We start from the raw sequence: 26,583 nt of genomic DNA, 5'->3' as shown, positions 1-26,583 counted from the left end.
ACCAGTGTGTCACAGCGAATTATCAACATCGGACAACCATAGCAAGCAATGATACACTTCACACGTATTATGTTGCGGTTTTTTATGTATTATGAAATGCAAGATATTTTTAGCCCAGCCCTGCTTATATAACAATGATGTGTGCGTAGCTTATTGTTGCTCTATAAACTGAGAGCTTTGGTTCCAATACTGATGTCACAGTAACCCTACCATGATTCTAATATTTAGTTTACATCAGGATGATACTGTTGCATGCAAGTTCTGGAAGAAGTATTCAAGCCAGCGTATGTCCTGCCACTACTAAAAGGAGGGGACCTTATTAAACAATTATAGACCCATCTCCAAATTGTCAGTTCTGGCCAAGGTTCTTGAAAGCCTAGTGAGTGAGCAGGTAAAGGTGTTTTTATGTAACAATGACATCCTATGTAAACATCAGTCAGGCTTCAGAAAGCAACATAGCACCATCACTGCCACAATGAAAGTGGTGAATGATATTACGAGTATTTTAGACAATAAGCATAGTTGTGCAGCTCTATTTGTTGACCTATCCAAAGCTTTTGATACCATCGATCATCGCATCTTAAAGCAGAGGCTACTCAGTATTGGCTTATCCTGCCATGCAGTGGGGTGGTTTGTGAACTACCTCTCTGAAAGGTCCCAATGTGTTCACTTTGATGGGCTCACTTCTGAATGGTTAAACATCACTAATGGTGTACCACAAGGTTCAGTTTTAGGTCCGCTATTATTCTCTATCTATATTAACAGTTTAAGTGAAAATGTCGATGGAGCAACCTTACATTTTTATGCGGACGATACCGTGATGTATTGTGCAGGTCCCTCGATTAACCAGGCTGTTGTTAAATTACAGGCTGTTTTTAACATTATTCAGACTCAGCTCTCTGAGCTTAAGCTTCTTTTAAATGTGGATAAAACTAAGGTAATGCTCTTTTCTAAAGCTAAAAATACACCAGAGACTGCTTTGGATATTGTTACTACGCAAGGAATACAACTTGAAGTGGTTGCCTGTTATAAATACCTTGGTATCTGGCTTGATGATTGTCTCACTTCTAAATTTCATGTAAATAACCTGCTTAAAAAACTGAGGGTGAAGCTAGGTTTCTTTTACAGAAAAAAGTCCTGTTTCTCGCTTAAGGCCAGGAAAAGGCTAGTCACTGTGACCTTTTTACCTGTGCTGGACTATGGTGATTTGTTATATATGAATGCACCTACCAATTACCTGAGCAAGTTAGATGCTGCGTATCACAGTGCACTGAGATTTTTGACAAATTGTAAAGCACTTACTCATCACTGTACCCTGTATGCAAGGGCTGGTTTTGCCATCACTTACTGTACGGAGGCTCAGTCACTGGTACATGTTCATTTACAAAGCCATGTTGGATAAACTACCTTCTTATATCTGCTCCCTGATCTCTCGGCAAATTGAAAGTAGTTATTGCCTGAGATCGCATGCTGTGGTTTTATTAAATGTGCCAAGTGCTGGGACTGTCTTAGGGAAGAAAGCTTTTAGATGTGCAGCTTCTCTAACTTGGAACAGTCTGCAAAAAGAATGGAAAATTACCAATCTGGTACCACTACATGTTTTTAAAGCTTGGTTGGATGCTACACAATCAGATGCTGTTGGTACCTGTACATGTGGATAGATATGTAAATTGTAATCCCTGTAATTTTTGCTGAATGATGTCCTTTTGTTGTTCTGTTGTTTATGTTTTTATGTTTTCATGTGGAACCTACTGCTGCAGGTCTCCCTTGAAAAAGAGATCAATGATCTCAATGGGATTTCACCTGGATAAATAAAGGTTTTGAATTGAATTGAATTGAAGCCTGCTAGCGTTGGGGACAAAATCTCACTTTAATGCAGGTAAAAATATTAGCATTAAAAAGCACTTAAAAGAAAATAACTCATATTTTGTTTGGAATTGTAATCAACGCCTTCAACATAATGTAAAGTGTTTAAGCAACTGACATTGTCGTAACATTTGACCACTGCTGTACAAAGACAAGAAGACGGTATTAACCACAATACTAAAATAAATCAACAAGAAATGTAAGTCGTAAATGTCCAATCTATAGGCTCCTATGCTGCTTGTAAAAATGACCATAAAGCAGGAATATACTGTACAAGAAAGTTATGCAAAAATGTCTCTTAAAATACGAAATGTAAAGCAACATTACATATTTACTTCAGGCAATTGCATTTACGCCTCGAAAATCATTGAAATGGGGTCGCTATGGGGATATTATCCTGCTGAACAAAACCTGTAATTACCATAAACATTGTTTGACACAGATCTTGTGGGAAAAATGGTTTGCCATTGTTTACTATCAAGAGAGTCCAAGTATACTCTACAGAGTTGCCACATAACATTTGAACATTAATAAGCCCTTTGGCCAGAGGACAATTACATGCATTTTGCAAATAATAAGATGTAAATAATAGAGGAAACTGAAACTCTGCACACTATGCACAGTGAATGTCTCTAATGCTCACAGAACCACCCTTATAATGAAAATGCATATGAATGGGCGACTGCTGGATGAATAATTGAAGAATATACCTTGGTGGTTATTTTGACCTGGGGTAACAAAATGTAATTACGTGTAAATAAAGGAACTGTGCAGAGTGACTGTTTCAGGCGACTGGTTAGCGCTGTTCTCTCCCAGAGAAAAGACTCACAGACACTGAACAATTCATCTAGATTAAATATGATGAACATCCTCCCACCAGCAAGTTTTCAGGGGAACTGAAAATTAGAAAATCAAATAATGCACAAGAACAGGGAGGCTGTGGCTCAGTGGATAGTGTGCTGGACTTTGAATCAGGGGGTAGCAAGTTCGAGTCCCACTGCAGTCAGCATGTCGCTGTGTCCCTGGGCAAGACACTTCACCCCAAATTGCTCCTGTGGGGATTGTCCACAGTACTGAATGTATGTAAGTCGCTTTGGATAAAAGCGTCTAACAAATGACATGTAATGTAATAATGTAATGTAAAAAAATTACTCCAGAAAATGCAGTTTTAAGTTTCCGATTTCACTTTAGAGTTCTGTTTTAAACTACACCATTAAACAGTCAAGAGATTCCTGGTACCTGGTAACCAATAAGTAACCATTTTAACCAGGATATGAGATTGGAATATGAAAACATAATTGTTTTAACAAAAGCCATACAATAATTTGACTAAACAATGAACAATGAACAATGGTAATATGTGTGTTTGCCTGGTTTGCCAACAGCCATTGCCACTGAGCTGACCAAAGGTTGTACTACAGTTTGTGATCACTGTCAGAACCAAAACCATTTTAGAAACAACACACTGAAATTACCTTAATGTACTCAATTGAAGATATAATTGTAAAAAATATATATCTAGTGTTCAAACAATGGTCACCAGGTGATCAATACAAAAAGGAAAAACTGTAGAAACGAGGGAAACACACATATTATGTTTTCTAAAAATATTCAGATATATAAAAACACTGAGTGCATACAACTGGTGTTTTGCAGATACATTGGTAAATGGACTGCTCTTACAGTCCATTGCACTTTTCTACCCTCAAAGATAAAGCATTGCATTCACACATCCATAATGCTGCTGGGTACCTCTAAACAAGCATTAATGGATTCTCTCTCCCTGTTGGGCCACAAACGCCCCGTAATGATGGGCCTAAGTATACATGGCTTTGTTTTAAAGGTCACAAATTGACACCACCAATGTTTGCAACAAAGTAGCTGATTGGATAATAAAAACAAAGTGATTGAACCCACGAAGATAAGGTCATATTGCTACAAGGCTATACAAATCTCATGTATTGCATGTTTTACAAAGATAGTATTACAAAAAGTGTAACAAAAAACCAAGGGATTCTCTGCATAACCTCAAACCAGTCGTCCTGACAGAAGATTTCATTTAATTTGCCCAATATCAGCAAGGTCAACTTCAGGTGAACTGACTGATTATTTAAACAGACGTGTAAATTCACGCATTACGTCACCCTCATCTAAACTAATAAAAAAATGTATAAACAGGAATCTCTTTCACAAACAAAAAACATCAGGAAAGTACATCTTCTGCTGGAAGTGATGTTTCAAGGAGGGAAAGTGCCAGATAAAATACCTGGTGGATGAAATTAAATTATATAGTGCAACAACTTCAAAAACCCACTTTCACATCGTGCAAGACCTTCACAAATGTCTCTCTGCCGTCTCAAGTTTGGCTCTCCAGCAGGAGGGTTTCTGATGGCACATTATTTGCCGACAAGTATTCTGGGATATAGAATATCAGAGGAGACAATGGCAGGTGTCTGACAGAGGCTCAGATAGTTGGTACCTGAACACAACCCCTCAAAAAAAGGGATCAAGAGTCCTGTGTTCCATCAGTTTAATATCCCCAACATCAGCCTTGGCCAAGCAGACAGCACTCGTCTGCCAAGAAAAACATATGGGATTCAGCTGAAGGGCTCCAGTTTTTCAAAAACAGTCTCTTTCAGTCTAAACTTCTTAAGGAGGTCGGTATGAACGTGCTTTCGTTTAAAAAAAAAAAAAAAAAAAAAGAGTTGAGGTACTGCAACGTTGAAAAAAGCTCTGAATTCAGCCAGGACACTGCCACCTTTCACCCTCGGTGTTGTTCAAAGGTGTGTTTGCTTTCAAAAATGTGAGCAAACCTTCGTCATCGTTACCTGCCATTTTCATCCCCAGCCTTTAAAGGAACTTTAAGGGGAAAACATACACAAGTTAATTTCTTGTGATTTGCAGGGGAGTCAAGTAGAAAACTGTTTCTGAGAATGCTTTACAATAACAAACTGAAATTTGCAGAAATAACTCAGAAGTGTACATTGAATTTGCGAGGCTGGATTTGAAGTTCATCCTCAGATGTATTTAGGCAGATGTTGTTGCCTTCCGAAGTGTCTAACACAAAAAGTTCTACATTTTTAAAGAAAGAAAAAGAGAGAGTTTTAGGGCAGAGGAAGGTGAAACAGTATAGGCTCTGACTTTTTGTGCGTCCCCAACAAACAGAGCAAACATTTACTGACGGCTTTGAGGAGGCGGTGAAGCGTCCACACTTGAAAACTTTAAATAAAACCTTGCACCGGTGAAAGGCTCCCAATGTCGGTCTGTAGCGAGGGCAGAGAATGTGGGCTCCTCTTAAGTTTATATAGGTCATGATTAAAAATGTCTAAACACATAAATATCAATAAAAGCGCCCGGGCAGTACACACTGAACTGAAGCCTCGGCTGCTCGGGAGAAAACTTGGAAGAAATAGCTTGGCTTTGCATATCTTGGTGTGCCTCCCCTCCTGCACCTCAAACCATATACCCAAACAGATCTGGGGTCAGGCCTCTGCAACAAGCCTTGGCTGAGTCAACAGGGAACATTAAGAACTATTAGTGAATACAACTCTTGTGCCGGCCTACAGTTCACTGCAAAGAGGAACTGGCTCACTTTCTTTTTCTAATCAAATAGGATATTTTCTTTGCTTTTTCTTTTTTTCTTTTTTTCTCCAAGGCAGCTCCCAATATGTCAGGAGCTGTGCACGTACAGAATGCTCTTTAAATGTCTCCAAGGCAAAAAGCGTGGGCCACTCAACACACGTAGCTTTTAGCAAAACATAGCATTTCTTATTTGCTCATTTTGTCACTCTCCATGAGGCTCACATTGTAAACGTTTCCTCCGAGGCAAAATCTTGCCGTAGGAGTTTAAGGTGGAGGCGTTAAAACTTCCCAGAGGGGCTGATGGCAAAGTGTCGGGTGAGTGTCCTCTTTTTTTTTTTTAAGGGCAGGATTATGCTCTGAAAATATATTTCAACGGATGCATTACCCATCAGGCCTGCAGTCTGTTTACACTCGCACACAACCACAGACACAGAAAAGTGCCTCACCCTTTTGGCTGGCAGAGCTGATTATGCAACATGACACACATTAAGAGGTGGCCAAGTTCTGCAGAGCCGCTGGCGAGGTAAAGGTTAACATCAACAGTCAGACATGCAGGAAGTGTATGTGGTTTTCAGGTCAGCTCTGCCTCTGTCTGTCTGTATCTGTCAGTCGATTGCTCTGTCTGCCAAGGACTGCTTAAAAGAAAAAGAAAATTCTCCTTCATGCAACACAGAGCAAGAGGAGGTTTTTGTTCCAGCTGTCCTGCTTCATGGAAACAAATGAGAGAGGCTGAAGCAGTATTTCATGGTTGCTTTAAGGCATTTATACAGTAGGCAGCTCACAGATTGTTTGTCCTGGTACTTTGCGGTACATCATGCAGCAGCTGAAAGAGCGCAAAGTTCAGTACACAGAGCAGATGATCCATAATCATGAAACATTCAAACAAAAGTGTCAGCTCTGAGCCACATAGATGTATGGCGTTAATTCAAAAGGATTCCCATATGAGCGCTTCAATCACAATGTATCACTGATGCAACGATAAGAAGGGGGGATGTCATTTTGATGCCCCTGATCTCGACTCTTGTGATAATTACTGCATATTTGTCCTACATAACAGCTATAGCTGCAGCTGTTCACCAACAAATACAGCATTCCTATTGCCAGTTATTTAAAACCTAAAGCATCAAATTAAACTGTTGCTTTATAGAGTGCCACAGTGATCGATCATAAATCTATCGATTCGATTTATGATTCGAAAATTATAAAAGTAGGATAGACATGTGGAGATTATCCGACTGAACAAAACGTCTCTTAAATGTGTGTCAACCACAGACCTTATTTCCAGCTATTTTCCAAAATCCTATGGAGAAATCGTATTGTCGAAGGAACCCATGCGCAGCTTACTTCCGGGTTTTAGGACGCGTCACTGTGGCACTCTATTGCTATTTCTTAGTTTGTTCCCACACTCACAGAGCTGTGCACTAGAGAAGTATTCATTAAGGTAGGTATGAGCTTTTATATCATGATCAAACTATGTGCATTTTAAATAAAGTAAGAAACTGTTTATATGTATTAGAGCATCATCCTTGACATTGTGTGACAAAATAATCTTAACTCAAAGGTCCATTTAGTAGATTCTCTCATGGTTGACTCTCATGTTACTCAAAACCACAAACATCAATCTCATGATGGCGCCGAAGGAAATAAGGAACGTCTTGGGCAACGTGAATGTCTTCCTAAATTTCATACCAATCAATCAGATAGTTGAAATATTTAAGTCTAGACCAAAGTGGTAGACCGCCATCTCCATCCATACAGCTCGCCTGGCTTGAACCACGACTTAAACGGAATATAATGCACATCGTAATGCGCTTTAAACCCCGAGACACACCATCAGTGAAATGAGTTCCGCAGGGCAAGTGTCTAATATTAACATCGCAGAGAGTAAATACTGTTGTCGGGCGTGGGCTCCATCCAAGCAGACATATTAAGAGTCATCTAAAACCATTATTCAGCACCATGCCTGCATCAATGTGCGGACTAAATTCAAGCTCACTGTTTGCTTAACATATTTCAATATTTTTCTTTGAAGGCTGAAAGAAACATTTAAATAAAATGCTTTAACAGACCTTTGGGCCCCAATATTGTTAATATTATTCATCAAAGCGTGACTTGTCCCAAAAAGATTATTCATTTGTACTCCTCCAGCCTTTTCCTAGCTGGATCAAAAACAGACACACAGATTATGTCCTGACTCCAAAAATACAAAAATACAAAAGACATGGGAAGCTTACCCTTTCCTTTTTTGCCTTGCAGGCCTCTACAATAAAACATCTGCAGTATGTGAACCTTCAAGGAAACCCTGTGAGCACATGAGTGTACACAAGAGGAGGCCAGATTTGAGTCAAGTAAGAAGAGGAGGAGGATGGGAATGATAAAGGAGACACCACTTCTCGAGGTCAGTTACATTCCACATTGCTTTAAGAGAAGTTTTTGTAGGTTTAAATCCACGTCCAAAAATAAAGAAAAAAACCTCCTCAGCTTTGTCGCTCCTGCTGACTGTTAACGATGGACATACTGTACTCGTAAAACTACGTATTTTCACAATAAAATCCTCCATAACAGACCAGGTGTGCTTTAAAGATCAAACGCTGTCATTATATCTTGCAAACAGAAGCAACTGCTTTCATAGAACCCATATTTCAAGAACAGTGAAAAAGTTGAAAAGACAGTCCTTGTTTTTGAAGATGTTACCAGCTTGTATGTCACACAGTAAATATCAAAGAGTGTCACAGAGAGTTTCAACCACACAAGGCAGGGTGTTTCTCAGGGAAGGAGTCGTTTCACAAAGCAGACAGAGTGCTGCTGCTGCTGCTGCTGCAAAATCACTGACATCAAGACTTTCAGCTACCAACGAAGCGCCATCATCCCTGCATTCCAGGCAGAGATCATTCAAAGGCATTCGAAAGAACAAGTATGCGAGCGCATCTGGCATCATCCAGAAAGTATGTTTTAATGAATATTTTAGCAAAGCCTTCAGAACACTGCCTTTTTATTAAAAATTTTTTTTCCCAGACTTTCAGAAGAGTTGCATAAATAGGAACCTGTAATTATAGAACAACAGATACAAGATTCTTTAGAACAAGTCAGTGTTTAAAAAAAGTCAGATAACAATATTTCAGATGGTGATATTGTTTAAAACAAACGCTCAAAACATAAACAACAATTTAATCATTGGATTTTTTTAGTTCTTAAGGAAGATATATACAGAGAAGGGTCTGAAAAATGTGTCATTATTCTCTAGCCTAGTAGATAAATTATGTAATTTATTACTATATATTGGCTTTTCTGTACCTTTACCAGCATTATATCTGCAATTAACTTGTATCAGTGGATATATGGCTAATTTATGAGTCTAGCTCTATCAATATTCGTTGATTGTTGTCATTTAAATGAAAACACCCCTGCGGTAAGAACTGTGCAAGTTCATCACCCTGCATTTAAAATCTGCCATGATCAGACTGTTAAAGCTAACTGTCAGTCCATCAGTGTGCCAATTAATTCACTGCCCCACAGAGAGCCCTACTGTACAGACAAACAGTTGGATCGTGATCACAAGTTGAATGTTACCCAATGAGGCTCTGAAGACCAAAATCTCATAGATTAAGTGAGAACAAATCACGGACAGTTTGTGTGATGACAAAAATAGAAGCCCATTTGATTTTAAATTGAAAAAGTTGAGTTGTAACCCGCCTCTATTTAAACATTTACAAGCACTGTCTGTGTTTTAAGAACTTCATCACAAAATAGCCATATGGTTAAAGGGTTTGAAATGTGCTTCCGTCAAAGTGCCTTTTTTTCCCTTCATTAAGCATTTCTAAGTGTGAAAAAAGATAATGAATTTAATTAAAATAAAACCTCAGTAAGACCCCTTAATACTTAACTCTGCTAATGAGATGAAAATGATTCTGGTTTTGTAACAAAACCATGAATCACTGGAGGGAACATGAGACATAAATGGGCTAATGGGTGACAGACTTAGCTTTGCAGCATATTTGAATGAGGCCTCTGCTGTGGCCCTGACGGATCTGTTCTGCTCAGCACATGAGATAAAAAAAGGCAGAAAACAGAGTTCCGCGGTGATGTGTTTCATACACTTCTACCTAGAAACCCCTCTCCCTGGTTTCTCTGACATGCATGAATGTTGATGGCTGACTCCCACACAGGGCAGCAACCCTCACCCCCTCCTCACCACCACACTCTGCTACTGCTGCTGAAGCAAAGGAGGTATATGCCTCATAAGCATTTAGCAGTCAAGCTGCCTGCCTGCTGCAGTAAAGACTTCCAGACAGCAGCCTGGCTATAATTAAGAAACAGTAAAACACACACCTAGCGAGGGCTAAGGCTACCACTTGAGATCAAAGACCACTGGCCCTCAACGACAGGCTTTTTCATCAGCAACCACTGGTTTGGCAAGCGTTTGATCTCCTGTTATGCAGCCCTACACATTTTGCATTTAGGCTGCAAAGTAACAATGTGAGGAGAAAATATAATCATGAATAGATATCTTTCCTGCTGTGAAAGAACAATGAGCATGGCACTTGACATTGCACACAGTAAATTAGGTCTCTGATGTTGGCAGCTCAAGTTTCCAGAAAGAGTTAAGAGGAAAACTTGTGAATAGATGCACAAATGAGCTATTGAGAGTAAGAAAAAATAGTAGGTACAATGTTCCAATATAATCCTTTGAGTTTTCAATCATGTTCATACATGAAGGGAAAAGGTGGATTTCTCTCCGATTTCACTTCAGTTTTTATTTAAATCAATCCTAAATGAGGTGTTTCCTAGGAGTAACCTGTGATCCCCAAATGTTCCGTGGGGCGCAAAAGCAACGTGCTAATCCCAGTATTCAGCTCTATTAAAGCAGCGGTGGGCATTGAGAGCTATAATCCCCCACTGATCGATTAAAAAAAAAAAAAACGAATCAACATACGGCGAGGTCGACCAACACCATAAGGAAGATTTTAGTTCCAGGTTTTTCTAATGTTAAACGTGATTGAAGCGACCCATTACACACATTACAGAACAGCTTTCGGTTTACGTTAGCTAGCCAAAATGTTGGTTTTTAACTCGAATGAACAACACTGACTAAAGCAGTGTTTCTCCTGTAGCTGTACATTTGCCATGCCAACAAGAAGCCCAAGGACCAAACGTATATATATATCTATATATATATATTTAAATGCCAAATGTAAGCCACATATCTATTCCAGTGCACTGCTGTCAGTCAATGAATGAGCCAAGTGTCTGTGGTTAATTGAAAAGTCTTTAATACCGATCCAGTCTGAGCTTATAACAGCAGGACAGTGGAGGGTATGTTTTCTTAATTTATACGGTCTGTTTACCAGAATTAGATTAGAAACAAAATTAGATCAAAACAGATTAGACCACATGCCGAAACTCATCAAGCTCCGCAACAGGTTGTTCACTTCTCAACGTGGCGCGAGTGTCAGTGGTGGGCGGGGCGAGAGGCCACAAAGGGTAGATTTGCTTACAGACACTTTGTATTTACTTTTTTTACGTGAGCAAAACCATGTTAATCATGGCAGAATATTTGTACAAATGTTAAAACATGTCTAGAAGGACACTTTAGTATTTTACTGCAAAAAGCAAGCTTCCAGGATTAGATTTTTGCATTATTGATTGGAAAGAAAAGACATTGTTTGCAAACAGCAGCAGTCTTTTTTAAAGCAGCCTTTGAGTGGAAAATCCCCAACCTCTTTGTTTTGTTTTCTTGGATATTGGCTGGTGTATTTTTTGATGTATTTGAACTTTGGGAATAGTGTTGTTGAGCTGTGGTATTGATTGGAATGAAGTGTTTAGAGTAAATGCTGTTGACAAAGTACAATGAATACATTCCATATCAGCCATCCACTGCACAAAGCAGCAGACTTTTGAGGGCTGTTGGCGTCTCCAAAGTGACATCCTGCCGCGACAGTATTTACAAAGCAGAACTCACATCCTGTGTGGCCCCCTCTCAGCCCCGAATCTCCTGCGAGGTTCAACTATAAATGTCTTGGAGGGACTGAATCTGCCCACCAAGTGATGAACTGCTTCCTTCTGCTGCAATCAAAGGAAATGGCAAAATCCTGCAGTGCCGAGCTGAGGATTAAAGGTCAGACTGACATTATCTTATAGGGAGAATGTATTAGGACTTCGCACAGAGGCGCTGCAGTTGTTCAGTTCAAAAGGACGTACTTTTTTCGACTGCTGTTTTAAGTTCTGTTAGATCTCAGTGAATGGCTCTGATATTCAAATGCTGTGTGATAAAACACTGTACACATTACAACAGAGGGTCACCAATGGGAAACAGAATGTTTGCTTTAACACAACAAAGGCATCTCAATGAATAAATGAGAATACAACAAAAACACAGTAACAAATTGTCTCATGAGTGCCCGGGCAAACTCAAGTGCCTTTTCTCTACTTCAAAAATACTCAGATAAAATAATGGACAATTCAGAAAACCCTTAAAGGGAGTTAAGAGCCTAGTAAGGAGAAAACAGAAACAAACTCTGAGAATAACTGTGACTGACAGAGAGACAGAACATCATCATGGCCCTTTTGCACAACTGCACATTTGTTTTGAGGACTGACCCATACAGATTGATTCATTATTTGCAAATGGAAATGTATCCATCAAAAAAGAAAGTTCTTTGTTTGATTTTGACCATCGTGATTTTGACCATCGTGCTATTGTATTTATACATTTAAACATTGAAGGGGCTGAATAAACTTGCATTATGACACGTTATACATTAAAGGGCCCTATTATGCTCATTTTCAGGTTCGTAATTGTATTTTGTGTTTCTACTTTCTACTGTGTGGAGGGAACTTTGGGATTTTAGCCTTTGCAGATGTACATGCACAAACTTATATAACACACTACAGTGAAAGGGAAAACACCAAAATAACTAATAGGGCCCCTTTCATTTGATGACTAATATCAGGTAAGTTTTGTGATGATACTGTCTCTCTCACTTTTAACAAGTAATTCAATATATTTATATTTCTCAAAGGTAGAGCTGAGGCCACTGTGAGTCATACAGCAAGGTATGACTCAGTATATATGTAGATATACTCAATTTTATGCCAATTAACTTTTAAATAAAACATTTCCTTTACATGTAATTGCTTGGTTACCTGTAAGATGTGAGCAGTTAGACTATTTTCAGATAAATGAGAGGAAGTGAGAAATATCTATTATATTCCTGCATCATTATGTAAATGTTATTCAAAATAATCAATAATGTGAACAATACTGCTTTTCCCCTCCAGCTAAAAACATTGGGTGTTATTGTGAACTCGGAGGAGCAGACTTTTTAAAACATATTTTTCCACTTTTTAACTATTTCTCAAGACATAGCCATGAATTTAGTTAGTACTTTTTGATCATGTCTTTTCTTGCGACATGATCGGAAGCAAGGAAAGGGAAGAGTCTGTTACAAGTTTTAAATATAATTGAATTACTCTTTCCAACGGATGACATCTATCTATATCCCTGCCTCACTCAAAAACGGTTTCCAAACTATTACATTTTTTTATTTCTGGTGGGTTTCTAGAAGTGTTTCAGATCCAGTTTTTATATTAAGTTTTAGATTGTGGCTCCAGAAAAGTGTCAGTTTATTATTTCATGGTCTAATATTGCCACCAGAGTGGATTTGAAATAATTTTAGCTCCCTTTAAAAATAACTTATTAAAATTAGCAACATCTTTAGGAACTTTAAACAGTCAATTTAATATTAAATACAGGCTTTTAAGGCCCCATTTACATGGGAACACAAACGCAAACGAAATGCAAACAAACCGAATTCGATATCAAAAAAGTCTTCACACGGATACGGCTCGATAAACATGTCCCTTCACACGAGACCGCTCGACCCGCTGGAGACGCTGTAGTACATATGCTGGGCCTGTAAGTGGTGCTGTACTTCAGCCACAAAATACACCAAAAGCAGCGAAGAAGACCCCCGAGCATGGTTGCCATGGTTGCCGGGTTGCCCTTCTGTTTATTCTCCGCGGTGGATTTAGCAACATGTAGTTCATGTAAGTAAGTAAGTAAGTAAGTAAAACTTTATTTATATAGCACCCTTCTCAACACGAATGTACAAAGTGCTTTACAGTACAGTACACAATTCACAGTACAACTAAAATGTAGAATAAAAGGCATAAAAAGGCATAAAACAACAGCAGGTAATACATAGGATAAAACATACGATAAAACACCAATAAAAGACAGCTACTAACTCACCTCCTCCGATGCCCCAAAGGCCTGACGGAAGAGGTGGGTCTTTAACTGCCCCTTAAAAATCTCTACTGAGGCAGAGGCTCTTAGTGTCTGGGGGAGTTTGTTCCAAAGCCTTGGGGCCACCACCTCAAAGGCACGATCCCCCTTAGTTTTTAGCCTGGTTCGGGGCACCCTTAGGAGGCCTTGCTCAGAGGACCTCAGGGCCCGGGTTGTGCTATGAGGGAGGATCAGGTCGTTAATGTAGGCTGGGGCTTGGCCATGGACAGCTCTATATGTAGTTCTCCATGTCCACTTGTTGCTGATGGTTGTGGTAGAGGAGCTGTAGATTTTGCACTAACATCTGTAGCATGGTCAGTAGCAGTAGCTACTGACAGTAGCTAATGACCATGCTACAGCAGTGAGCAGCAGAGGTGGGGAGAGCGGGGCTATGCCTTCATCGTTATCAGGAAATGATCGTATAGGACGTACACACGGAGCCATTTGCCCCCCCGGAGCGTTCCGCCCGCAGATCTATCCACTTGGGACCTGTTATCGTTTTAGGGGTCCGTTTCCGCGGTTCCGTTACAGCCTTGTGTGAACGAACGGGCTATACGAAAGAGAAAAGTAGCGGATACAACCCGTTTCGTTCCCGTGTAAACAGCACCTAAGTTGCATTTACTGTAGCTCTTATTAGCTGGGAATGCTGTGTTTATTTACTCATGATTGATTTGCCTTGTATGTGTGAAAAGCACTTCACAAGGGCACTTGGGGTTTTTGAATAAATTAACATCAGTATTATAGCTGCTGAGTTAAAGTGTTTAGCCTTCATCTGGGAAAGTACTGCGTCTTGTTTTTTCTGACATCAAATGATGGTAGTTTCAAGTTTCATACAAAACAAAACATGTCAGCTTACTTCCAGCGACTCAACCTGTTTAAATGTTCCAAGAAGTCAGACAGAAACGTCCTCCCACCACTCAGTTTCACACACTCGCTATAGTTTGTAGCTAGCCAGAAACACTTTTCTAAACCTCACACTCCCACAACCGCCAGTAAGAATCTCCGTCTACATGTAATACCTTGTTGCGAGTGATGTAATGTGAGAGAATAAAGTGAATCCCTGCAGTGCACCTTTGGCCATCTGCTGAGCACACACACCCACCCACCCACCCGCACGCACGCACGCACGCACGCACGCACGCCAATAACATGTCAAGCTGCTGGTGGCAGCAGAGAAAAAGATCAATAGGATTCGATGTCTTGGAGCCGATAACGTCTGTGCAAAATGTTAAGACAATCCATATGGTAGATGATCAAATATTCCACTGGATTAGGGATACATTTGTCCTGCTGCAGGCACTTTGTGAAGAGTTACGGAGAACATCGCCTAAAATAAAAGTTATACTTTAAGCGTCTGTGAGTAAGCAAAGGTTCACTAAGTTCTGTGACATACAGTAAAAGAGGCATATTGTGTTTGGGTGACACATAAATTCACCAAAATGGACGGGATCTTTTCACTTCATAGCCAATTCTGACTTTTCCTCCTGAATGTGCTACATATCGCTGGAACTAACTGCATGTTTGCTGCAGCTCTCACTTATTTGAAATAAAGAAAACAGAAAACACAATTCTGCCACTGCCTGTGATTAAATCAAATAACTTTTCATATCTTGTGCTGCACTGTAACTTTTTTCCTTGTGTTTTATATCGCTCTTATTCCATTGTAGCTTGTTTTAATGTTTTGTTATTCTCTTGGCTGTTTTAATGTAATTCAAGAGCCCCTATTATGCTTTTTAGAGTTGTTCCTTTTCTGTAGTGTGTTATATAGGTTTTTGTGCATGAATAAAACCTGAAAATGTGTATAATAGGGCCCCTTTAATTGTCATGCACTATTGCCCAATGCTTTTAAACGTTTTTTTGTAAAACACATACAAAAATGCCCTGCCTTGAATTTGTTTGTGGTAAACAAACGCATTGTAGTAAAGAAGAAATTCAAAAGATTAACAATAAAAAGATAAAATAACACCAGCATTATCTTTAAATGGATTGTGATTGCCTATCAGGATGTGTGAGTTACAGCCCTCTTTGTGATGCTTTCAGCAGAAGACTTCATTTGAAAGTGTTTGGAGCTAACTGAGTGTCTTCTATGAATGCAGACATGTTGTGTTGGCCAGTCTCAGAGATTTGGGCCCAGGTCATTCCTCAATTACTGTTCAAGTGTTTTATGAGGGGTAATGGGGAGGATAGGACTGCAAGCTTTTGTGGCGCACAAAGGGTACCCATGTTTTATGCTGGGAAAAGGTTGGGGGAGAATCCGTTGGGTTTGGGGGTGCAATGGGTGGCCACTCACCCGTTACAAACATCTGTACAAAAAGCTATTCCGTTGGCCCGGCTAAAGAATATCTCAGAGAACAGTGTGCTGTAAAAACGCCGAGTGCTGACGTAAAGAAAGGAGTTATGGACATCTAAAATCCATTCGAGTAGAGTTAAAAAGGTCACAACACTTTTGTACTGAAAAGACAGGGTTTGAGGGGGGTGGAGGAGTGAGAAGCTTTACAGCCCAGGAAGACTTACCAGACCGTCACAGTTGTTAATGGCAACCGAGGCCCCGGGTACATCTGTAATGTCACCGATGAAGGTGCAGTCCGTCTTCAGCAGCTCACGGTGCAGTATCCTCTCCGCCCCGCCGCCGGCTTTAGTCTGGTTGGCACCATAGGCGACGCTGGCGTTCCCGAAGTCGTGGATCTCATCGTGCCACTCCACCATGGCGCCCGGTGCCACCAGCCTGTTGTTGGGGCGCAGACGGAGGTGGAACTCCTTCCCGAAGGCGGATATGTTGAAGAAAAGCTTCTGTTCAGCTTCAGCAGCAGAAAACACCTCCCTCTTGACGCGCTGCTTGTGAGTGGCAGAGAGCAGGTGTGACAGGTAGTGTCCGTGAGAGTCGGTGCTGAACGGAGTGACAAGGCCGTATTCCTTCAGCCGGATCCTCAGCTGGTCTGCAAAACACAATGAGACCTTTATTATGTCAAGGCAGCAGAGACAGACTAGTGCAAGTTGTTATTATAATTAGTTGGTAGAAGTAATATGTCTCTTAGACAGGGGCTCTTCTTGTGACCTTTTTTGACTGGATTTAGGAACAAATGCAACAAATATATTATATTTTTTCTAAATTAACACAAAACAAAACTAAAAACTAGGAAAAATATACATTTTAAGTCTATTGTCGGAAGTTATATTGCTTTCTTTGTCTGACCAATGTTTCAAAACCCAATGATATACAGTGTAAAGTCATATTAAACAGTAAATCATATTTGGGAAGTTGACGGTATGGAATATTTAGTATTATAGATCAAATTTGAAAACGTTTTAAAGTGCAATATTAAACATCAATTATTGAACGAGGCTTCAGGCAAGTATTAATATTACTACTATCATTTAAATAATAAGGGAGGCGTGTGGTGCAGTGGGTTGTGCGTTGTGTCCCTGGGCAAGACACTTCACCCCAAATTGCTCCTGTGGGGATTGTCCACAGTATTGAGTATGTAAGTCGCTTTGGATAAAAGCGTCTAACAAGTAACATGTAATGTAATTAAAAAAGAGGAAGTTTACATTTGCAAAGACATTACAAAGCAAATGAAATATCATATCTGAACTAGTTTGCTCCTCTTTCTTAAACACGTTAGCCCTAGCTCACTCATGTACACACTACAAGGTATTTGACCTAGACTTTAAGATGGCATGTTTTTGATCAGCTGTTGTCGCGCTGGCATGTCAGGCCAAAGCATTGGTCTTTGAAATGTATGAGGAGGCTGGATTTTCTTATGCCATCATTGATCCATACATGGCCTTGAGCTGCATCAAAAGTGGTTATAATTTCATCAATAAAATTGCCAATGTCTCTTTTAAGCCATAATGATCTCAGCATAGAAAAAAACATCATTCCACAAGACTTTGATAATATGTAGCTGCATTTAACAAAAATATGAATTTGATATGCTGGATTCTTTCAATATCATCTTGGCAAATTGCTGCATTCACCCTCAGGCTCTTGTTTACTGGCTAATATGCGGTCAACTCAATTGTACAAGGAAATCTGTGGGTTTCGCAAGCACTCTCAGTTTAAAGGAAATTTCCACCCAGACTTGGCTAGCAAATGTGTGCAATAGCAGACACATTAAAAAATCTTTGGTCAGTTTTGGTTGGTAAAAAATGTAACATGAATATTGAAACCTTGTAATTATCTTGTAGATTTTGACTAAGACATTCAAACAGGTGTCAATGGTGAAATTACACGTCTGAGGAAACGCCATACCTTACTAATCATAGTGTGCACGCTGTGTAAAGAAAAATGTAATTGATGAGCTTTTGAGAGAAAGCATGGAGATATCAAAGAGCAAATTAGATCACAAAATGATGCAGATTAAGCTGAGAGGGAGGAAGTTTTATCGCGGATTGTGTGAGGTTTGTAATATCTCCACGACCAAAGCAAACTGCAGGCCCGTGCCTGGTTTTGAAAATGCAAAAACATCAAAAGCCTTCTTTTTCAGGGGTAAATACCTCACAGTTACATCACACTAAGTTTGCCGGCTGAGTTAGCCGTTTGATACTTATATGCAAACAACTTGTCCAACACGTGTAGAGCTGATGTACGTTTAGACAGTGTATTACTACATCCAACCCAGTTCACTATTTGAAGGAAAGCTGGCGTGAGAAATTGTTAAGATTGAAAAAACGTTATAGAGCCATGGGTCAAAGAGAAGCCAAGAATCAGCTCTGTTTATTTGAGATAATTTGTAGGGTGGGGTATCAATGCTTAAACCTAAGGAGGCCCAGGGCTAATATTAAAAGCCATTCCTTCTCTTTTTTTAGACCTTCACCTACATAATGGAGTTTTTTAAAAGACCCTAAAACTTTGGATTCAAATTATGTCAGAGGTCACAAAGACATGTTTTGTTGTCATTTATTTAAGTTATAATCCTTGAGCTCATTTACTAAATATAACCCCACTATTTGAAACAGCAATTGAATGCATTTACATGTAGTTATTATGTCTCTATTAACCTGTTTTTGGGGGTAGTAATGGAAAGCGCTAAAGCAACGATGCAATCCAGCGCAACTTTGTTAAAAAGTATTGCGTACGGTGGCCGAAAGGCAGTGGCGGACTGGCCATCGGGACGTTTTGGGACGAAGCCCGATGGGCCGGATAAGTCACTAGCAGCCCCCCCCCCCCCGTTGACAATTTACTAGCGGGACCGAAGTGGGCCGGTCGGATAAGCCACGAAGTGGGCCGGTCGAGATGCCCGGGCTGATTTTTAGTCCCAATCCGCCCCTCCGAAGACACGATACAACAGCCCAACTCACTGCCATTGCAAATTAAAAATACAAATGTGCCAGAACACATGCAAATTAAAACATGTGGATGACACATACACATTAATGAAATTGATGAGACATGTGGAAGTTGTGAAAATACTAATAGTATCTACCAAAGTATTTGCATGGATATAAGCCCCGCCCCCTCTCCAGCGCGTCTTGTTTGAATGACAGGAGTAAACACAGCTGACAGCCGCGGTGAAACCTGAAACTTGAGCGATTAGAGCAATGCGAATATTCGGGGCTTATATCCATGTAAATACTATGGTAGACTACAACAAAATGAAAATGTTTTACCGATTTAATTGTAATACACGTTTCAAAATGATGCCGAAGTAACAACACAACACCAGTTAGTAAAAACCATGAATTAATGCTGTGACAAGTGTGCAGACAAGACGGCAGGCGAAAAACCTTTTAAAATGCATGTTTTCTGAATGGAGATCGGATCGATCAGGATAAACTAACCTGTAGCTGCTCCGTCCAAACTCACAAAAACGGCATACAGACATAAATAAAGCAGCGACTGTATTCACCATGACATAGACAGTCTGTGGTTTGTTCATGTTTAACTTTTGTCCAGTTTCTGAACAGATATGAAGAGCTGTGAGCTCTGTGTGCTAACAGCTAATATAACGGCTGATGTTTCGGGACATGTTGCGCTGTCGGGTGCTGACCAATCACGAAGCGTAATTTCTTGTCTGGCAGCAAAAACAACCAATCACAGCAGTGCTTCTCTGGCTGGCTCTGTCCAATCACAAACAATAACGGAGCGTCCACACAGCAGCGTTAAAAAAATCTTGGAGGTGGGCGTATCTGAAGCTTGGTGATTTTTTGCGAGCAACGCGACCAACAACCAATCACATGAATCTCCCGCCCCCGACATACAAAGCAAAAAAGCCCGAAGTAAACTGGATATAAACTCCCCAAACAGGCGAAAACCTACCACTGTCTCTGCCACCTCCCTCCATGCCTGGCTCCTCCGGTTTATATCCCGGTAGGTAAATAGGAACTGGTCATAAAGCACCGGGTGATTCCCTACCGCTATAATTAATTTCTCTTCCATTTTTTGGAATATGAGGAAATGACCTGCGGTATGTCTCTCCCAGCATACACGCGGTTTGATTGGCTAGCGCTTGAACTGTCAGATTTGCATAAACGGGATTTGATTGGCTGACGCTTCCACCTCAGCTTCAAAAGTTGAACATTGCTCAACTTTTGAATCCTGAGATGCCTGGAAATCTCCGCTCTGCTTCCCACAATGCAGTTCGGCGAAAAGTGAGGCAAAGTGACGTAACCCAGAAGCGTTGGAAGATTTTTTTAACGCTGCTGTGTGGATGGGCCGCAAGTGTTCTCCCTAAAGGAATACCCTTTCCGTATAAGTTGAAATGCTGTGGTGTTTTCTGAAATGCTGTGGTGTTTTCTGAAATGCTGTAGCGTTTTCTGAAATGCTGTAGCGTTTTCTGAAATGCTGTAGCGTTTTCTGAAATGCTGTGGTGTTTTCTGAAATGCTGTTTTGACTTGCACTTCAGGGCCACCGTATCTTAGAGATGATTTTAATACACATTTTATTTGCACCAATGATTTTAGACTTTACTCCCTTCGTTAGTTACATTACATAATACATTTTGAATCAGTCAACTCAGATGTTTGGTTCCACATTGGACACAAGCAGTGATCTCAATGGCAAAAGGCATCTGTTGATCTGACCCATCTGTCCTGCTTGTCCACCTGCCATACACCGACCATTCTTAACAATCGTATGGTGAGTTTACACATAGGAGTAATTTAAAAGCCTGATAAATGTATGCTAAAGTCTAAGCAATCCTGCATAAATTGATAGTATTTCTTCCACCTAGAAATTGTAAATAATTTAGATTTAAGGCATTGCTCATTAGTCTGACTAAACAAATACATTCAGCACAATAAATCCATTATTAAATGGATTTCATTCAGGGCTTCTTCAGGAATCACAGCCATTATCAGCCACTTAAGGGCATTGTCTATCCCTGTATGTGATCTGGGTCCCTTTGGTGTGTCTTTTTGTATTATAATTATCATCTTTTGTGTTCGTTTTTTTTGTCAAATGTGGACTTAATAGTCTAAAATAAAATGAATCACTTGTTTAAATGTATTATTTTTGGTTCGGTAAAGGCTCATTTCTGGTCCTTATCATACCAACGTTTTATAAACTGTTGTTGCAGAGTCAGTTTCCAGACAAAGAGCAAAAGTAAAGGCGACGTCCCTTACTGCAAGTACAGCCCCTGGGGGTTTGTGTTCTGCTACTGTGAGAGGATAATATTGATCTATCTTCTTCTGCTATATTGGATATGCTGTGGCCTTCACCGCCACCACATCTCAACTCACTAGGATCATTTGTAGAGAAGTGTTACTCAACTCCCATCAACCTTCACCAAAACACGAAATGAGAAAACTTTTTGAAAGAATGTTGTTGATGCCTACAGTAGAGTTAAAACAAAACTGCAGTCAAGGAGATTTGAGATTTGTCACAAATCTGCGTGGCCACCTGTACCGTACATCTCGGAGACCTGACACATCAAGCTGCCCTCAAAGACCTAAGCTAGCTGATAAACTGGTTTCTGAATCGCCTCAATTTGAAAACCTGTGAACGACAGAAACCCACCACTTTTACGCTGCCATGAACATGATTACACCGGCTCGCCATACGCCTGAGGTTTTCAATGTGTCCCCTGAAAAGCAATTGTGTTCATGGCTGTTTAGAATGGCCACATGTGAAGGCCAGGAAAAAAGCCTCCAGTCATAGATGAGTATAAGACATGATGAATTGTGAGCACTAGAAGTGATGGCAGTAGTTGTGTGGAAGACAACAAAAAACCCTGCTTTCTCTCACACCTCTGCATGCCTTTAAAGCCCAGTGAGGCGATTTGTGACTGGACTATATCAATACATTTGACTTAAGTTGATCACCTGGCTACTCTCTACAAAAAAGGCTGTGATTTCATTTGAGATTGTATGTTTCAGGAAGTTGCAACGATTGAGTGAACTACCACGGTGGAATATTTGACAATATTCCACCATCAGACAAGCTTTTGGGTTGAAGCATACTGACGCCTTAGGAGCCCTTACACATCTAGCCTCGGCCAACGGACAGCTGACCACCGGGTTGGAGGAAATAGCTGTGCTTTCTGTACGTTAGAGGGGAAGACTAGTCTGTGTTATCCAGCTTTTTAAAAACAGTGTAAACTATGCACTATTTCATACCAAGCCAATGTCTATACATAAAATGGGCATGATTGATGGATCGTCTGACGGTGCCAATTTCAGATGCTGTAAGACGATCTGATAAAACATTGTGTCAAGAATATAATGAAAGAAAATGCAATTCAAAAAATAAAGTTAATTTAAACTTAACTCATGCTAAACTTGTTTTCTTTACTTATCCTAATCTTTTTTCTGTGAATGTTGCCTGTACGGGTTAAAAATCAGACACAACAAACTATTTTAAGGTGCTTGTTTCGGGCCGCCGTGTTGCTCAGTGTCTAGAGATGGTGGGCCATGAACTGCTCAGTCCCTGCTGCGGACACAGGTTTTAATTAAGCACGCGACCCCTTTTCGGTGGCATACCCTGTATCTCCCCCCTTTTAGCACTGTAAATCCCAATTAAGGCTTATATATCCAAAAAAAAGACGCTTGTTTTAAGTTGTTCAAGGTCTATGCTCATGAGATGTCATAATTTGCATCATTGACGCAGCTTCCTGTTCTCTTTGGATCGCGTCCATTTGGTAGCCTTTGTTTTGCAAAGCTCTCACAAAACTCTCAAAATAAGGTTAGCTGTTGATCTCAAATGGTTAAAGTTAGGGTTAGAGTTAGAGTTGAGTTTCAATACCTGCTTCCAGCTGACATTAATACAAAATTAGCAGTGTCAGTTATTGGGTTATTAGACCCATAATAATTAGAAAGTGTACACATCAAGGTACATCATATCGGTACTATAACTGAAATGAAGAGGACATGCTTTGAAATACATTTGTTTAAAAAATGTGGGTGGTCAAGGTGACGTAACAGCAGGTTAGTTTATGTTGTCTTACATTATACCGATGATGATGTAAAAAAACATCTTATTGCTATTTCCTTTTTTGTTTTGTATTAAGTTGCATCACATTTGATATTGAGGTAATCAGAAAGTAACGGAAAGTGTTCAGATGACATTACTTTTATATTTTGATACTCAGATTACATTACTGATTAGTAGTTAGTATTTGTAATGGTTTACATTTGTTAAGTAACCCTCCCAATCCTGCATAACAGGTACAGAGATAGAGTATAATAAAGTAACTGATGAGACATTTGAACTGCAACCAGACCCAATGTTGTCAGAAAGGAATTTTCCTCACAACTTTAAATGGTAAAAATGTGTGTTTACATCAGAACTGGCATTGGCCAACAAATTATAATGGCAAAGATACTATTGTCCATCATTATTCAATCCCTAGTATGTTGTTCTGCCAAAATATGACAATCAAATCCTCCTCAACTCTTCAGATTAGTGTGTACAGTATAACCGTTAATAATCTGGTCATGACAATAATTCGGATTTCTACCCAAGAGAAAACATGTTGAATGTGACAAGTTCTCATAAATATCACTTGGGAGTAGTCCTTGCATTAAGCTTGAACTTGTAAAAGAAGGGAAAGACGGAGGTGGAACATTTAAGAGAAACCACACTAATGGCGTATTTCCACTGCAGGGCCTCGCACGGTTTAGTACGGTATAGTTAGGCCTTGGTAGGCCAGGCTCACTTTATGCTGCGTATCCATTACAGTTTAGTAGCTGGGGCAGTCTATAGTAACGCAGTGTAGGCGGAGCCTTGACGTCATCTTCAATGCGAACCCCAGAAAATCAACATCAGCCGTTAGCTGTTAGCACTCAGAGCTCACAGCTCCTCATATCTGTTCAGAAACTAGACAAAAGTTAAACAAGTACAAACCACAGACTGTCTGTGTCATGGCGAGTACAGTCGCCGGTTTATTTATGTCTGTATAGGCCGTTGTTGTGAGTGTGGACGGTCGGAGCATATACTGCGTTAGCTTAGCCGATCTCCATTCAGAAAACACGCATTTTAAAAGGTTTTTTGCCTGCCGTCTGTCTGCAGACTTGTCAAAGCATTAATTCATGGGTTTTACTAACCGGTATCAGTATGTTGTTACTTCGGCATCATTTTGAAACGTGTATTACAATTAAATCACGGTAAAATATGTTCATGTTGTTGTAGTTGTAGCCCCCTTGCCAGCGATTCTCTCACTAGTTTAGCATATTCAGCCCGGTTGTTGGCCCGGAAAGAACCTGGATTTTGGAGGGCCAGAAAAACTGTGAAACAGTACCCGTTAGCCGGAACTACCTCTAGTGGAAACGCAAAAAAAACGGGCCGGGTTTGGCACGGCACGCTTAAACCGTGCTACGTGCTGCAGTGGAAATGCGCCATAAGTGGGTGAAATAACTGCTTTACAAGGCTGATAATAGGCTCAGGAAGAGAGTATAAGCAAAACTTCACCACAGGCCCAACTGGCAGCTGTCATCTTGCTGTGTGAGGGCCCTAGAGGTGCTCAGAAGATAACGGTGGGTGTAAAAGGATCCTACGAGGACGCTGTTGCAGCTCACTTGTTTCTTAACCTCAGAATTGATAACAGATGTGCAGGATTTAGAAGTGGAATTTTCTTTCCTGTATAACAAAGCCCTTGAAGCAGTTTGCTCTTGTAACGTAAGTGTGTGTGTGTGTGTGTGTGTGTGTGTGTGTGTGTGTGTGTGTGTGTGTGTGTGTGTGTGTGTGTGTGTGTGTGTGTGTGTGTGTGTGTGTGTGTGGGGGGGGGAACGGTGGGGTGGTAGCAGAGGGTATATGGGGAGGAGTGGGGGGGAGTGTATTACAGAGCTCCTCACACACACAAACTCCCCTCCCACTTTGATCTCACTGCACCAAGGTTGTGCTCCCGAGTTCACTTTCTCACAACTTCCCTGTAATAATTAAAAACGATGAAGAGAAAATAAACACAACTCACCCTCTTTATCTACTTCACCAGCCTGTAAGAGGGGAGAAAAGAGAAGCTCGTTAAAATGCGGGGAAAGCAAGAAGGAAATCTGACAGTGTGAGATGTCCCAGTTTACTGTACGCTGCTTGTTAAAAAAAACGAAATAACAAAAATGCCTCTATTTTACTCTTATGTAACTCATGCGTGTGCATTGTCAACATGTATTTCACAGAGGAAGCAGTCTGCGTATTCGCAAAGCCAAAACGTGAAAGTTTTAAGACTTTAAAAATAATAACCTGTCGCCGTGTCAGCCCCGCTTCTGCGTTGGGTTCACGGGACAACAAGCGACACATTTCAGCAACAGTTGGCAGGAAAACGAGGCGACAGTGAAGCGGCACGGACACTTACCTTGTCAGCTGAAGTCAATACAAATCCTACAAGTAGCAACGCTAGTGATAGGACAGCCATCACGAGTCTTTAAATGATTCAAAGAAAGAATAAAAAAAAACTTTATCCCAACGTCAAATTTAAAATAAGGACAAACAAAATCTCTCTACGCAAGCGGCTCATTCAAGAGTTATCAAAGTGGATATGCAGCCTCTGTTTTAAGTCTCAGAAGAATAACATGTAAACGTTTCATTAAAGCAGGAGTGAGGCAAGTTGCGACACTTTGTCAGTCAGTGGTTTTTTTTTTCTGTTTGACCGAAAGTTTCTAGAAAGTTTTTTTGGTGGAAGTTAGTAGGACATCCCCTCTGCCGCTGGCCGGACAGAGCTGCAGTGTGAAGCTCTTGCAACCTGGCACTTGGCTCCCCTGGCTAATAAACGGCAAAGACCAACCCTGCGTGACGTCACTTCATCCCAAACACATGGAGGGACAGAGGAGGAGGAGAAGGGGGAGGAAGAAGAGCACCCTCTCGCTAACCTAATCCCACAGGGCAGAAGAGTCTGGATATTAGTGCCAGAGATGTTAAGCTACTAAGTACATTTACTCAAGTACTGTAGGCTACTTAAGTTCAATTTTGAGGGACCTATACTTTACTTGAGTATTTAAATGTGTTGCTACTCTGTACTTCTTCTCCAATACATTTCAGAGGTACATGTGTATTTGTACTCCTCAACATGAATTGTATACCTTTAGTTACTTTGCAGATTTTGATTAATTATGTGAAATATATTCAACAACACTTAAATCAGACTTTAGTTACACCTGGAGTAAATACACAAACTACCCTGCAGTATACAAAGTCATTAAAACGAGCTGCACCTTTACCAGCTACACATGAATGCATCAATAATTATAATCAAAATATATCATATAAATGATTCTGAAATGGACCAATTTGCATAATGATTATTATTAATGTTGGTACTTTAAGTATAGTTTGTTTCCAATACTTTTGTAGTTCTACTTAAGTAAGGTTTTGAATGCAGGACATTTACTTTTAACAAAGTATTCCTGCTCTTTGGGACTTCTACTTTTACTCAAGTACACAATCTGAGTACTTCTTCCACCTTTGATTAATGCTAAATATG

General features: G+C 40.2%; 1 protein-coding gene across 1 annotated transcript in view; it reads right to left on the bottom strand.

The window, feature by feature from the left end:
* adamts3 (ADAM metallopeptidase with thrombospondin type 1 motif, 3) overlaps positions 1-25,525 on the bottom strand; it is a 182,437-nt gene extending 156,912 nt beyond the window's left edge. The window contains exons 1-3 of the mRNA XM_034117646.1: positions 25,459-25,525; positions 25,081-25,102; positions 16,247-16,668 (exon numbers count right to left, since the gene is read on the bottom strand). Of these exons, the coding sequence (XP_033973537.1) occupies positions 16,247-16,668; positions 25,081-25,102; positions 25,459-25,518 (504 nt within the window). The 5' untranslated portion in view covers positions 25,519-25,525. The remainder of the gene's footprint in view (positions 1-16,246; positions 16,669-25,080; positions 25,103-25,458) is intronic.
* Positions 25,526-26,583: the final 1,058 nt, after the last annotated feature.

Source organism: Trematomus bernacchii, unplaced genomic scaffold (genome assembly GCF_902827165.1).
Source record: "Trematomus bernacchii unplaced genomic scaffold, fTreBer1.1, whole genome shotgun sequence".
Classification (NCBI taxonomy): Eukaryota; Metazoa; Chordata; class Actinopteri; order Perciformes; family Nototheniidae; genus Trematomus; species Trematomus bernacchii.
The sequence above is the reverse complement of the archived record's forward strand: the minus strand, read 5'-3'. Positions and strand labels throughout refer to the sequence as shown.